Here is a 14,276-nt window from a genome sequence, read left to right on the forward strand (position 1 = left end):
AAATTGGTGCTTTACAGATGAATACACGAACAACACAAATATAAACCCCTGTTGTATTAAACTGTAGTGCAGCAGTTTCAACGGGTCCAAAGGAACCTTTTTTTCATTGTGTGGCCTTTTTTTAATATGCAGTACAAAACAGCATAAAATACTATGATAAAATGAAATGATCCTGTTTTTATGAACAACTATGAAATATGAACGACTTTTTACAACACATCTCATTAAGTAAAAAAAACAATAAAGTACAAAATGCTGCAGAGTTATGGCTGTCAATGAGTCTCTCCATCGCCCTTCATGGATAATGGAGTTTACCCTCCCCCGCCCGCTCCCTTGTTTTTTATCTCATCGTTGATTGATCTGCAGTTGTCTAACCGCTATGGGCTTCACATCCTTCTCTATGCCCATGACAACCTGCCATTACAGCATATCCCTCTGAACTTGGGAGACGTAGGCACCGATCCACCATGGAAACGTGTTAGCCATGGCCAAATGAGTCCCAAGCCAAGCTTTAGCCTGCGTCCACTGACCTGTTTAAGAAGCGAAAACAGAGCCTCTCTTTATGGCATGTCCCCCATTCATCCTCTCTCGTATTTCGATTAGGTATGCTCTCCCCACTTGATCTGCTTTTCTTCCTGTGTTCTTCTTTCAAATATTGATGTGCTCCTAATGTGCACTTATGTCCTCCCACACATAACGCATGTACACACGAGCACACACAGTCACACACACACACGCATCCATGCACACCCACACCCACACCCACACACACACACACACACACACACACACACACACACACACACACACACACACACACACACACACACACACACACGCACACGCACACGCACACAAACACGCACACGCACAAACACACACACACGCACACACTCACATTGCACAGAGACACACAAACACACAAACATACACACAGACACACACACACACACCCAAACACGCAAACGCGTTTATATACTATAATTGCCATTCCCACTGATGAACAGGAGACAGTTTGTTTTGCGTAATAGAGATAAATGTCAGGGCTTGAATTTCTTGTGGTTGATAAAGTGAGAACAATAAACACATTGCAAAGGGATAGGCTGTACATCTAGCATGTGTTTCAGAACATAATTAGACATATATGTCCCCGACATTTCTACCTGAGGGAGCAGCGAGACGTATGTGCAACATTACATGCATGTGGAAGACATATGTACATTAGAGAGGGAATGCTAATTGCACTCAACTGATATGTTTATGGCCTGAGGGGTAGAGGCGGGAGGGGTGGGCGGTGAAAAAAGAAGAGTGTGTAGGTAGAATGAGAACCAGGTTCATTACGCTGATGGCAGTAACCTTTCAAATGGACGTAAGGAGGATATTACAGCACACATCGGAGAACAGCAGAGCAACATTACCATGTCAAAGCCATTACCCATTATGTGTCCTACATCTCGGTGAGTGCCACCACCGCCTGGGTGGCACTGTTGCTACAACCGCCACCGGCCAATGGAAAGGGGTCCATAAAAATACAGGACATGTCGATTGTAACATTAATGATATGGCTGGCTGATGTACATGGACTATACATTGCATTCATGCTGGTTTGAAGTGGAAGCATTTCACTGCATTGCAGAAGAACATACTGTAGAAACAGCATTCAAAAGAGTACCGTAGGTTGGTTTCACTCTATGGTGGCGGAATAAGGCGTTCACTTGATTGAAGTGCAATCAGATATTCTTCAGTGGAGTTCAATCTATTTCTCGCACTCTTGATGACTTCCGCTCTGCAACTCTCACGGCATGTCAGACTCCGTTGATTGGTTTCTTCGGATAGACGCTTGAAATAGAGCTGGGGGCTTTACCGATACCCCCGCACTACACAAACAACCTGCCCCCGTCTCTTTGAACCAGGGGGGCCTTTGGGAGATTGTGTATCATGCAATTCCCATGCAATCTAGCATCTCGTGCAATTTAATTGATGGCAGGCCCCATTACCCTGAGTGTAGTAGGCACCGTGTAAGGCTGGGGGTATTAGGACGTTAAAGCCCTGACTTAACACAGGAGTCTCCAGTCATTCCGGTGAGCAGAGCTGGATTACTCAGAGGAGAGTAGAGCAGTGCAGAGTGCTGTTTTCCATCACTAACCATTAGTTAAAAAGTTGTTGTTGGTTACTGTTGTTATCATACTCTCAAGATGAAAAGGTATGACACATATTTGAATAATGGTTTCTGGGCAAAAGACACTCGTGGAATGTTTCTTTCCAAGGTTATTTTGATGAGAGGATCCATCCCCCGATGTCTCTGTGAGGTATTTGGATGTTTGTTGCAGGCGTTTGGTGGTAGAATTTTAACTCAGAACATTTCATGGAGCCTCCAGTTATTAGCATTTTTTTCCCTCTGGACGCCATGCAATTACAACATTCTGCTGCCTTGCTTAATGTCAATTTGGACTCCGAGGCCAACACCACGAATCTTTGACTCATAGTACCCGCTGTGCTTAGGTAACGGAAAACACTGCAACCTTGCTGAGAGCACTATAATCATCCCTATTCAATGCACGGGGATTTGTTAGGATCCCCTTTGATTCCGAAATATGCAAATGAGACAGCTTTTGCCAGCACTGCCCACAAAGCAAACTAACTACCCTACAACCCGGCACCCCCCGCATGGCTGAGCAAATCTACCGATTCGCCTCTTCACAATGCAGCTTTTAAACGTTTTATTATTCAACTCTTGGGATATTTTGTCTCCACACAAAACCTCCCAGGCACAGAAGAACTATCTACCTGTTGGTTTATTTCATACAGCCTACAATGCATGCAGGGTAATGTATTGGAGGCACCTCAGACAACACTGAGAAAACATTTATAATAGTACTGGCTAGGTTCTGCAGTAGCAGCACCAAGGACAGGCGTTTATGCAGCAGATAACCATAGTTGATTTGTTTTGCACCCCGGGCAGACAGCGTTCAGTCATCATGCTGTCGTTTACGACGGCTATCACCATCCAAGGTCGGGCTAGGCCTCCCCTGGTGTCCCACAAAAGACTGACCAGCCCACCACAACAACTCAATAGGGATGAGCAATATACATTTTTTCAATGCCTCCCCAAAACATCAAGGTTTACGAATCAATTGTCAAAAAATAAAAAAAACTCTTAAAATGAAGCGAGGGTGCACCTGTCTTGAGCTGCTGCACTCTGTTCTGAAAAAACAAAATCCCTCAAACACAGTTTTCCCAACCTAAATCTTATTCGTTCAGTCCTTCACCATCTCATGGTGATGGTGCATGCTGCCATTTTAGTGCTGTCGCTGTGATAGGCTCGTGCGTGCCTGGTGCTCAAGCCCATCCCACTGGATAGGCTGACGTCAGTTCAGATTCCCTAGCCTGAAATGAATCAAGTACGACCCCAGTTCAATGGCTGTTGGATCAAAATGAACAAAGTTGAACAAAATGAAAAACGAAAAACATTTTTTGAGATGGAGACCTTCAAATGTCTTTTTGAAAAAAAAAATACATTTGAAGGTCTTTTTTTCAAATGTCAAAGTGGCACCTTCAAATTTTGATACGACCATGGTATCACTGCCTGAATATATCTGAATACCGTTGAACCCCACCACTCAACCACATGATCTCCCCTTGTTGCACCCCTTCACCCTCTGCCGCTATTTCGCCCAGCAGCCCAGAACGGATCGTTCCAGAGGAACGCTTTGATCTATCGATGGGCCTAACTGCTACAGCAGAGGAGGTCAAGGCGACATTGTCTCTAACGAGATCACAGATATGAATTCCATCACTCGCAGCCTCAGTGGGCACCAAGTGAGGACACCACCCCCTCCCCAACCCCCTACCCCCTGCTCGCTCCTGCATGGCTTCCCATCCTGAGACTGTGAGGAGATGAGGGGGGACGGACTTGAGGTTGTGACACTGCAGGGGTAATAAGGATGTACCGTGTCGAGATGCTCATGGCTCTTGGCTTGCATTAAAGATAAAAATGTTCTGTTCTTAAAGAGGGTGACTTCGTGAATGGGAAGCTTGTTACCTACTTTAAAAGTTCGATTTAATTTGATGGCTACAGAGAGAGAAAGAGTAAAAGGGAAGTTAGGGAACCTTGACGACTTAGTATAATTTCAGTGTTTTGGAGAAACCGAAGGGAAAGGGAAACGTGTTATTGTTCAGCATCTCATTCTCGCTGTAAAATGAGTTGTTTTTCAATAGCCGCAGGTGGCTGATGAGCCCCTTGTTTATTTGGATGAGCAGAAAACCACACATCATTAGCATGCTCAATAAAGCAATATGATCATTTCATGTAATAAAAAAGGCGAAAAAAATGGAATAAATCAATTGCCCTAATGTAAAACAAAGCATTATTACACTAAATGAGCAGAACATGTGAAACACTAAAACAAAACGAAACCGGGCTGGTGGCTCACAACGAGGACCTCCCAGGCAGCGGTGCAACATTGGAATATGAAGCGCAGTGAGAATCATTGCTTTAATATGATCTCATCAAAGTGGCAGTATCACGGTAAACATAGTAAAACATTGAAATGTATTATTCAACTGACACTTGGGACGGCGAAATATCCCTATATTCAGTTCCCCCAGGGGGGTTGAAAGCAATGGTAAAATATCTGCATATTTTACTGCCTCACTCTGTCTTACTGTTTTATCATTCACACAATTATCTTTTTCAACTATCTGCATTTTTCACACCAGCCTGTACGCTTTACTTCTTCATATTTCCGGTTGCAACAGCGACAAGCTTCATCAATCTGGTAACGAGCCCGCCTGCGGCCTCATACGGCTGGGACGTCCTCACGTTAGGTCTCCTCTCTCAGTGGCACCGCGGTGACAGCCATCATCCTCTTCCTCTTAGGGTGCTATTATAGTGACACTCACGTTCTCCCGTTTCTGTTTTGTCACCTGGCTGTGTTTGGCATCTGCGTGCGTTGCGAGTGCTTATCTGTGTATGAAGATCAAGGCGGCCCTGGTATCAATCCCCACAGAGTGTTGGCAGCCTAGTCTAATCTGTTTAACTAAGATCTGCCGGGTGATTCTGTAGTTTGAGGCTGGCCCATGGCCATGTTCTGGCCGTGGCCTGCTCTCAGGCTCGGTTGCACTCCAGTTGGTTGCAAAAGGTTCAGTGGATTCGCTGACCTGCTTTGAATGGGGCCGAAATAAAAAGCTTTTATCCACTTTTTATGAGCAGAAAGCTGCTCTGTATAAAAAATGAACTAATATTAGTAGTCTTTTTTGACGTATTACCTTGTAGTGGTCAAAGGCATCGTTAAACAAAAATAATTGGCCACAATGGGTTCAGAAAGGAAAAAAAAACGTTTCAAACCAAAAAAGCATGGATGGCATTCCTATTAGCAGGGCACTGCGGTAATAGGCCTGACACATTGAGGCACGGTGAAATATCAAAGGCATTCCACATCCCAATGACCTGCGTCCAGCCCCGTCAGTTGCCGTGTTCTTCCTCTCCATGCTTTGATTTCGTTGGCTTCCATTCACCTCTCGACATTGCCCGGTAACGGAGGAATAGGAGGGATTCAGAATCCTTATTTTATTGTTATAGTAACTCCCCACAGAGCTCAATCTATAGAAGACATAAATCTAGAGGTCGTAACAACCATATTGTACTTCCTTGTTATACGAAGACATTAAGATTGTAGCTGGTTTCGGCACTGCTGAAGAAGAGCTTGAAGGATTGAGGCTTGAATTGGCTTTCTGCTTGAGAAAATAGAGCCTCTGTTTTCTGCTGTTTTCGGAACTTTATCTAAATAAAGATAAACAAGCCATACTCAATCAAACTAATAGTCCAATTATATATGTTATAAATCCACTATTTCCCCAAATGACAATTCCCAGGTGCTTAAGCAAAAATCAACTCAGTTATGAGTTACATTATACTGCAGAGTATCCCTCCTCTCCTCCTCTGGCCATAGTGGCTCATCATGCTATAATTAGCCTCCATCCCTTTTCTTCTTGTCGATACTACTGACGTTTTTTTGGATGCTAAGGGTTTCTGTGCTACTGCAGTGCGGGAGTTAGCTTGACGGACATACTGCTAATATGCAAACAGAAAGCCAATACGAGCCAAAACAGGACTTCAATGACATCTCCTGGCGCCCATCTGGTTGGCGCCTTATGCCGTAGCGTTAGTGGCGGGCCAGGGAAGGACCTGGTGGACTGTATGAATTATGAAGCCCCTTTCTCCGAACAGTGTGTGTGTGTGTGTAGCATACTGTGTAAGTGCTTTCCCCTCAGCACCTGTGTGTTCCCAAGGACCTGACGGTGGACATGTTGGCATTCTCCCTGGAAGCCTAGAAACCAACTGGGCGATGACTGGCCGTTATCAGCCTCCTTCAACAGGAGAACCTCATCAAAAAGCAATTCAATTCCATGCACTTAACTCCCTGAAACGACAAGCCATTAGGGCTGCTGCATAATGAGCCTTTTTTCCTCTGGCGGTGGTGGCTGCCATCACATATCAAGTGTTCAAATACTCTGAAAGTGTAAACAACTTGGAGATATAGCGGTTGATTATTCAGTCTGGATATTATTCCGCAGGACCTACGTTTTAAATCTCTGTATAAGGGTTACATAATTAATATCATCCTTTCACATGCTGTGTCAGAGAAGGACACAATGGGCACAGTTAAACTGTGCAGAAGTAATGATGTATATCAGCTGCAAAAACAGCCCGCCCCAAAAAACTGTGTGAAACCCAGCCATCGCTATCGCTGTTCGTGTAATTCAGTGTGTCTGTATGTGGCACAAGTTAGGGTACAGTGTGTGGAAATAGGGCGCACATGACCAATTGATTGAGCTTGGGACTCACTAACTTGCCACTTGCCACTGGTTCCTTCCAGCACCAGTAGTGTGGAGCCGAGTCGCCTTGTACATAATGGATAGGAGAAAGTGGCAGCCCCGTTTCATAGGCTTTCATCATCAAAGTGTTTCCCATTGAGGCCTCCGTCTCCGAATGGGACTGTGGCGAAGGGACCCCCTCGATAGAGGGGGGTGAGAAACTCCAAATCCACTCCCACCTCTCTGGGCTGGAGCTGCTGCCGCCCTGGCACTGTTCAAATTAAATGTGTTTCTGAGTTTAGTGTAAGTGTCTGTGAATGTGTGTGTGTGTTCGTGTGTTTAGTGTGTGTGTGTGTGTGTGCGTGTGTGTGTGTGTGTGTGTGTGTGTGTGTGTGCATGTTGGAATCCAAAAAGATAGTCTAGAAGCCAAACCCTGGTATCGTCTCTCTGAGAGGAAAATACAAATTAGTCCGCTGTAGTGAACGTGTCTCTGGGTGAGATTGACCTGCGGTCGTCTCGCGGCCCGTCTCCTGGTAGGTAATGGCACTCGTGCTCCCTGGTGACCTCGTGAAGATGACTTGACCCTGGGATGGGCACCAGCTACTGTCCCCGAAGGTTAAGGGCCCCTCTGGTCCTTTTGAGCATTAATCATTCTGGGCCATTGGAGGAGGTGTCTGGGAGAAAGACATCAATATTTCAAGGATAATTAATTCACCATAAGATTGCTCTCCAAGGAGCGTGAGGAGAATTAAAGACTGAAGAATCCTTGTCAATCTTAAAACCACCATGGCCCTTATATAATATACCATACCACCACCACATGGTACACCCATATTCAGTTGGATTCTCACAGGCATTATGAGATATACAGTACAGTAGGGTTTCGATTGAGTATCGATCATGTACACTCACTCAACAGAGGTGTATTGAAAGCTGAATTTGCCTTGTTGTTGAGTTTTTCCACTTGGAATAGGACTGCTGATACCTGAGGGATATAAAACCAAACTTAATGAAGAGACACAACTTATCCTTCCTCAATTGACGAGTGTTGATTAGAAAACACGCACACACACACACACCCCCACACACACAAACACACACACTTACACACACACAAATCCACACACACACACACACACACACACACACACACACACACACACACACACACACACACACACACACACACACACACACACACACACACACACACACACACACACACACACACACACACACACACACACACACACACACACACACACACACACCAACACACAGATATTGAATTGCTCTGATGCTCCACTGCTTGATCTTTAAGTGCAGCAGCGCCTCTCCATTAGGCATGGGGCTCTGTGATCCTCCCAGTAGAGTCAGTGGGATCCCTGGTCGCAGCGGGACGCACACTCAGCAGCACGGCTGACCTACTAATCACTATGCTCTCCTGCTAAGTCCACGGCATTTCCTCTCTGATCTCCCAGATATGACAGGGCTGACAGCACCTGGACAGCTCGCCTATGATCTGGAAGTAGATATCCTCTGCTCTTGCAGTCTTTGCGAAAGCAAGGCTGACATGAAGCAAGTCAGGTCTGGAACATAGGCAGCAGCAGCAGTACAGAGATTGAACTGTTCTGCCCCTCAAATAATGCAGAATTACATTAAGGCTCAAGCGATGGCGTCTCTCCGTGTGATCTTTTTGTTGAGTCACGGCATGGGCCAAGAGGAGGGATGGGAGCAGAAGGCAAAGATGCAGGACAGGGTACAGGAAATCCAACAATAACAAGGGACACAGGCAATATTATGTTTGAAAAATGTGTTTTTGAGGTCTCCCTGAAGTTGTTGCAAAGGATTATCTAATTTGTAAAAACTGCACTGTCCGCTCGATTAGAGGTTATTTTTGGTTTTGATTTATGCATGGTTCGATGACCCCATTACAACTAAATGTGAGAATAAATGACAGATTCAGTCAGTTGCAAAAGTTGAAGATATATAAAGCATTCAAGGCTTCCCTGGAAGCTGTCAAAGTTGTTTTCTATCTGCATTTCCTGCCGTATTGAATAGCCATTCTTTAAATTCGTTAGTAATCATCTCACAATTGTATGACACTTAAAACCGTTCTACCTGTGGTAAGCAGAATAAAAATAGCTGCTCACATTGCATAAGGAAACCTGGTTGCCATCTTGCCACTCAGCTAACACCGTTCCAATGAGCTGACGTGATGTCCCTTGTTTTTCTTGCAGGGGCATACCTGGCAAAGCATGCGGAACCATTATCTTGTCAGCGGAAGAGCTGGGAAACTGTAGAGTAAGTGTGTCAGCCGCCCGCGGTCTACCTGTCATCGTACGCCGTCACTCCCTCATATTATGTAACCAAAGATCGCCAGTGATCTCTGGACTAGCCAGCTGAAATGAGCCACTTAAAGCCCTTATCTTCCAGAATGTGTTCCCCTTTGTATGTGTGACGCCGTTGTGCCGATTACATCTCCTGAAAATATAATTGTGTCGTGTTGTTGGGAGCAGACACGCTAGGAGTTTTTAAACGGACACCCACGTTCACCCCAATCACTGGATCACACGCGCTCTCTGCTGCGGCGGGGTGGTTTCATCCATGAATCAGTGTTAATAGCCCCGTGCCCCAGCGCCTCCCATCGGCTTCTTCTGTGTGCTGCTAAATGAAGACAGTAAATAATCACGTTATGGTGCTTTCACCAGAGCACGGGGAAGGAAGGAAGACTTATTGGCCAGAACAATTCGTCTCCCTCCGGGGTTGTAAAGCAAGCCATTGAGCTGCAACGGCATTAATGTTTTATGCCATCTAAAAGTCCCCCCCCCCCCCCCCCCCCCCCCCTCCCACCTCACATACACATGCACACACACGTCAAAGCTTGATTACATTTCTATATGAGTCAACATCTTTTCATAATCACTGCATTTTGGTTGCATGTCATTTTTTTCATACAGTTTTATGCTGAAGCGTGTCAAAAAATTGGATCACTGATGACTTAAATAGTTCTCCTTCTTGACCCTGAAATTGACGTGGCCCACAGCTAATGATGGCTCCACTATTAGCCTTTATTGATAATTAATGGCGGCTGTGCTGCAGTTGAGGTGTTTTTGCTTACAAACGTGTGTGTAATGAAGGGCTTGCTGGAGGTCACCTGGCCATGACACACAGAGTTGGCACCAATCACTAGAGAGCACAACTTCAATCTGGAACAGCAAATATTGTATCATGGCCAAAAGGGATTATTTCCTCTCTCCCCAACCTTTAAAATAAATAAACAAAACAACAAAAGCTGTCAGTAAAAGTAACATTTCAGTGACTTGTATGTTCGGAGATACTATCGTCCTCTTGGGGATATATTTCTGTAAGACATCTGTGGGACCTGCCTTTCCCCGAGGTAAACACAGGTATCGTGGTTTGGAAGCCGCTGAAAAGCCTGCCAGTGTGCGGCGCGGATTGCTAGTCACTTGGGGAAGCTGTTCAGAGGGGCACTGGCAGTGGAGGGGGGGGGGGGGGGGGGGGGGGGGTCCTTCACCTTAGAGGAGGATTTGCTACGTATCATTAGACAGCAGGAGAAGCTCCAGCCCCAGCAGCCCCCGTCCCAGGGTGGATCAAAGCCCCCCTCTTGGCTGTCGTTATCTCTGGCCCGTGTACCGCGGGCCGTGTGCACCAGGCTTCACTGGCGGGTTGGCGGGTAGGCTGGCCGGCTGGCCGGGCTGGCTCCTTGATACTCGTCATCTACTCACAGGTCTGCTGCCGTTGCTTGCGGCGGATTCGAATGCAAGCAGAGCGTGCTGCAGTGTTCGCGTGGCAGCGGGGGAAGCACAGGGGACTTCATCCCCCGTCTGGTTATGCATTCAGTGCAGAGGCCGCCTGGCCGAGCATCTGGCAGACCGGCTGCCTGGAGAGAAGGGCAAATGCATATGGTCAGCAAAATCAGGCGTGGGTGTAAAAAGTCAATAGTAACTAATTTCCCGGTTGATACAAATGCACTCAGGTGCTATGGACTCAGGTGCGGTAACAGAATCATTGTTAATCACCTTCATCCACTGTATTGACATTGGTCTGTTGGCGTGGCTGGGGACCTTGCATTGCTCAGCATGAAGAAGATGACTGCTAATGTGGAAACAGCTGACTTTGGGCCAGTGTGCACGAGTTTGTCCCTACAATGGTGAAGAGGAAATGATCTCTGATCCTATTAGGAAGTCTATGCAATAGTTAATCAAATAATATGTTCATACATCGCCCCCTCTCGTCCCTCTTGTTTACATCTTTCCGAAAATTCACCATTAACACACAGAATGGATGAACTATTTATGTCGTTAACATGTGAAAGTCTCCTGTTCTTCCTGTTCATTTGCTCCATTTCCCCCAGTGCTGAGGCCGCCAAGAGCCCTCTAAGCAGCCCTTTCTGGGGGTTCAGAACCCCCACTGGAGGAGGTGAAATGAAACACCCATCATCCCAAGTGGGAGGATAAAGGTTCCTCCTTCTTCACCGTTCCTTGGAGATATAACTATATATATTGAGTGAGAGACATAGAGCGAGAGAGAGAGAGAGAGCGAGAGAGAGGGTTAAAGACAGATAGAGAGAGAGGGGAGAAGAGAGAGAGAGCGAGAGAGAGAAAGAGGGAGAGATAGTGAGAGGGGGGGGGGTAGAGAGAGGCAGTGTGAAGCAGTGAAGTGAGGATGTGGTTCATGTGCCTAATTGAGGCCTTTTACACACCCTATTTCCGTGACAGCGTAATTGTGCAGTCTGTGTAATAACAAAGACGGACGGTGCTGGAAACTGATTCTACTGAGATTTTTGCAGGGTTTAGATATGTAATTTGTGGTAATTTTCTGAATTCATAAAATAAACCGCACTAGAATCAGGCGGAGAATACAGACAAAATAACATGGTTATGGCAGTGTATCAAGGGAGTAGGCAGTACACGTTTCGCCACTGCTTAGAAGGAACAGTATTATTTGGTTGTTGAAACCACACATAACCGTAGTCGCCTGGTGTTGGTGGGAAAACGAAAGCTGAGAAACCACATGCCCTGCACCATTTAATCAGAGCTCACTGTTTTCAATCAACTCCCCACTTTGTTTTTCTTCTGATGACAATTCTTTTGATCGGATAAAACCATCAAATCAAAGCCGCTCCGTATGAACTTGACACTTCAATCCACAAGTTGTGGATTCTCTCATACCACTCTCATACTTACAGAAGAAAACAGAGTATGAGCAGAGTCTGCTGTTGATGTCTTCAGAGAAGGTAGATGGGGGGGGGTTGCATAGATGAAGGTTAGAAGAACGATCTGCAAAACAAGCCCGCTGGGGTCGCCGCAATCAATGTGGTGGTCCTACATATAAACTCCACTTGCCCACTCCAGATTCACTCTTAATTTAGATTCAGCATAAGGCTTGGTCCTCGGTAACAAATCGCAGTGGGACTCCCAAGAGAGGAGAGAGGATACACAGCTCTTTCTTCCACCCGTGTCGGCCGATCGAACAGCGTGCCCTCTGACTAAACACTACTCCATCTCAGCTCACAATGCCAGGCAGACTCCCAGGGACCCCCCCCCCCACCACCCACCCCTTACATGTTCTTGTGTGCTCTGTGTATTCAGATGGAGTGTAGTTCTTCACAAAGTAGTGTTAGAATAGGAGGAGGAGGAGGAGGAGGAGGAGGAGGAGGAGGAGGAGGAGGAGGAGGAGGAGGAGGAGGAGGTGGAGGAGTGAGCCATATTGAATTCCCTGCTGAGTTTCCCTCCGGTGCAGATGTTTATCTGCACTCTAATGGTGTGCAATGAATCAACAATGCTTTCCCCTCTCCCTCTCTCCCTGTCTCTGTGCTCTCCGACACATCCCAACACCTTGACCACAGGGAGAGAGTGTGAGAGAGAGAGAGAGAGCGAGAGAGAGAGAGAGAGAGAGAGAGAGAGAGAGAGAGAGAGAGAGAGAGAGAGAGAGAGAGAGAGAGATGGGGAGGGACAGAGATGGGGAGAGCAAGCGAAAGAGAGAGCAATAAAGTCTCTGCCTTCATTGTCCTTGTAATGGCAGTGCACTGCGAAATGCAGACCCAATGAGTGTAATTATGGTAATGCCACCCTTTATAATGTATAATTAGCTCCTCACACACCCTCCACATCCTCTTTCCTCTCATACGAGAGGTTTCACAATCTAATTCAGAGCCTTTTGTGCACGTTATTATATCGACCCATGATTATGCGGCATACTTTACATTAGATATCTCTTGTCTGAGCAACTGAATAATAGATACAAATATTAAAATATTTTCCTGTTTGCTGATTTCTTTGGGATATCAGCATGAAAAAGAGGAGTGCCAGTGCAGATCAATGATAGTTGTTTTAGATAATCCTTTAGTTTATATTTCTATGTATATATTTGCATAAAGAGAGTATGTCATAGAAAACCAATGAAAGAAAACACTTTAAAATAAATGTCCTCTGATTGAAAAGGCATCCTTTTAGACCCTAATTCAGATTTTCTCCCATTCTCCCCTTTTCTCTAATTTTCTGTCGCTGTCTCTCTCTCTGTGTCTCTCTACCTCTCTCTCTGTGTCTCTCTACCTCTCTCTCTCTGTCTCTCTACCTCTCTCTCTCTGTCTCTCTACCTCTCTCTCTGTGTCTCTCTACCTCTCTCTCTGTGTCTCTCTACCTCTCTCTCTGTGTCTCTCTACCTCTCTCTCTGTGTCTCTCTACCTCTCTCTCTGTGTCCCTCTACCTCTCTCTCTGTGTCTCTCTACCTCTCTCTCTCTGTCTCTCTACCTCTCTCTCTGTGTCTCTCTACCTCTCTCTCTCTACCTCTCTCTCTCTGTCTCTCTACCTCTCTCTCTCTACCTCTCTCTCTGTGTCTCTCTACCTCTCTCTCTGTGTCTCTCTACCTCTCTCTCTCTGTCTCTCTACCTCTCTCTCTGTGTCTCTCTACCTGTCCCTCTCCACTCAAGGACTGTGCAACAATGAAATTCTGTGCCAACAAGCTTGACAAGAAGGACTTCTTCGGCAAGTCAGACCCCTTCATGGTCTTCTACAGGAGTAATGAAGACGGGACGTGAGTTTCTCCTCCTCAAAGAATGAATGTTCTGTTGAAAAGCCAACGTGAGATTTAGCGTTGTTGCAGACCCTATTGAGAACACTGGGGAAGAATCAGTGGTTGGTTTGTGTTGAGGAAACTGTTGTGCTTTCACGTCATCAGGTTTACGATCTGCCACAAGACGGAGGTGGTGAAGAACACCCTGAACCCACTGTGGGAGCCCTTCTCCATCCCCGTTAGAGCCCTCTGCAACGGAGACTATGACCGGTAGGACACCAGTAGAGGCTCTCACACACACACTCAAAGGCACTCACACACACAGGCACTCACACACACAAGCACTCACACACACAGGCACTCACACACACAAGCACTCAGGCACTCTCTCACACACACACACACACACACACACACACACA

At 46.1% G+C, this 14,276-nt stretch overlaps 1 protein-coding gene across 1 annotated transcript in view; it reads left to right on the plus strand.

Annotated features, from left to right (window-relative positions):
- The first annotated feature begins 2,195 nt into the window (after window positions 1-2,195).
- LOC130388100 (copine-5-like) overlaps window positions 2,196-14,276 on the plus strand; it is a 38,394-nt gene continuing 26,313 nt past the window's right edge. Inside the window, exons 1-4 of the mRNA XM_056597476.1 lie at window positions 2,196-2,203; window positions 3,741-3,819; window positions 13,805-13,875; window positions 14,020-14,124. Coding sequence (XP_056453451.1) covers window positions 2,196-2,203; window positions 3,741-3,819; window positions 13,805-13,875; window positions 14,020-14,124 — 263 coding nt within the window. The remainder of the gene's footprint in view (window positions 2,204-3,740; window positions 3,820-13,804; window positions 13,876-14,019; window positions 14,125-14,276) is intronic.

Source organism: Gadus chalcogrammus, chromosome 1, assembly GCF_026213295.1.
Source record: "Gadus chalcogrammus isolate NIFS_2021 chromosome 1, NIFS_Gcha_1.0, whole genome shotgun sequence".
Taxonomy (NCBI): Eukaryota; Metazoa; Chordata; class Actinopteri; order Gadiformes; family Gadidae; genus Gadus; species Gadus chalcogrammus.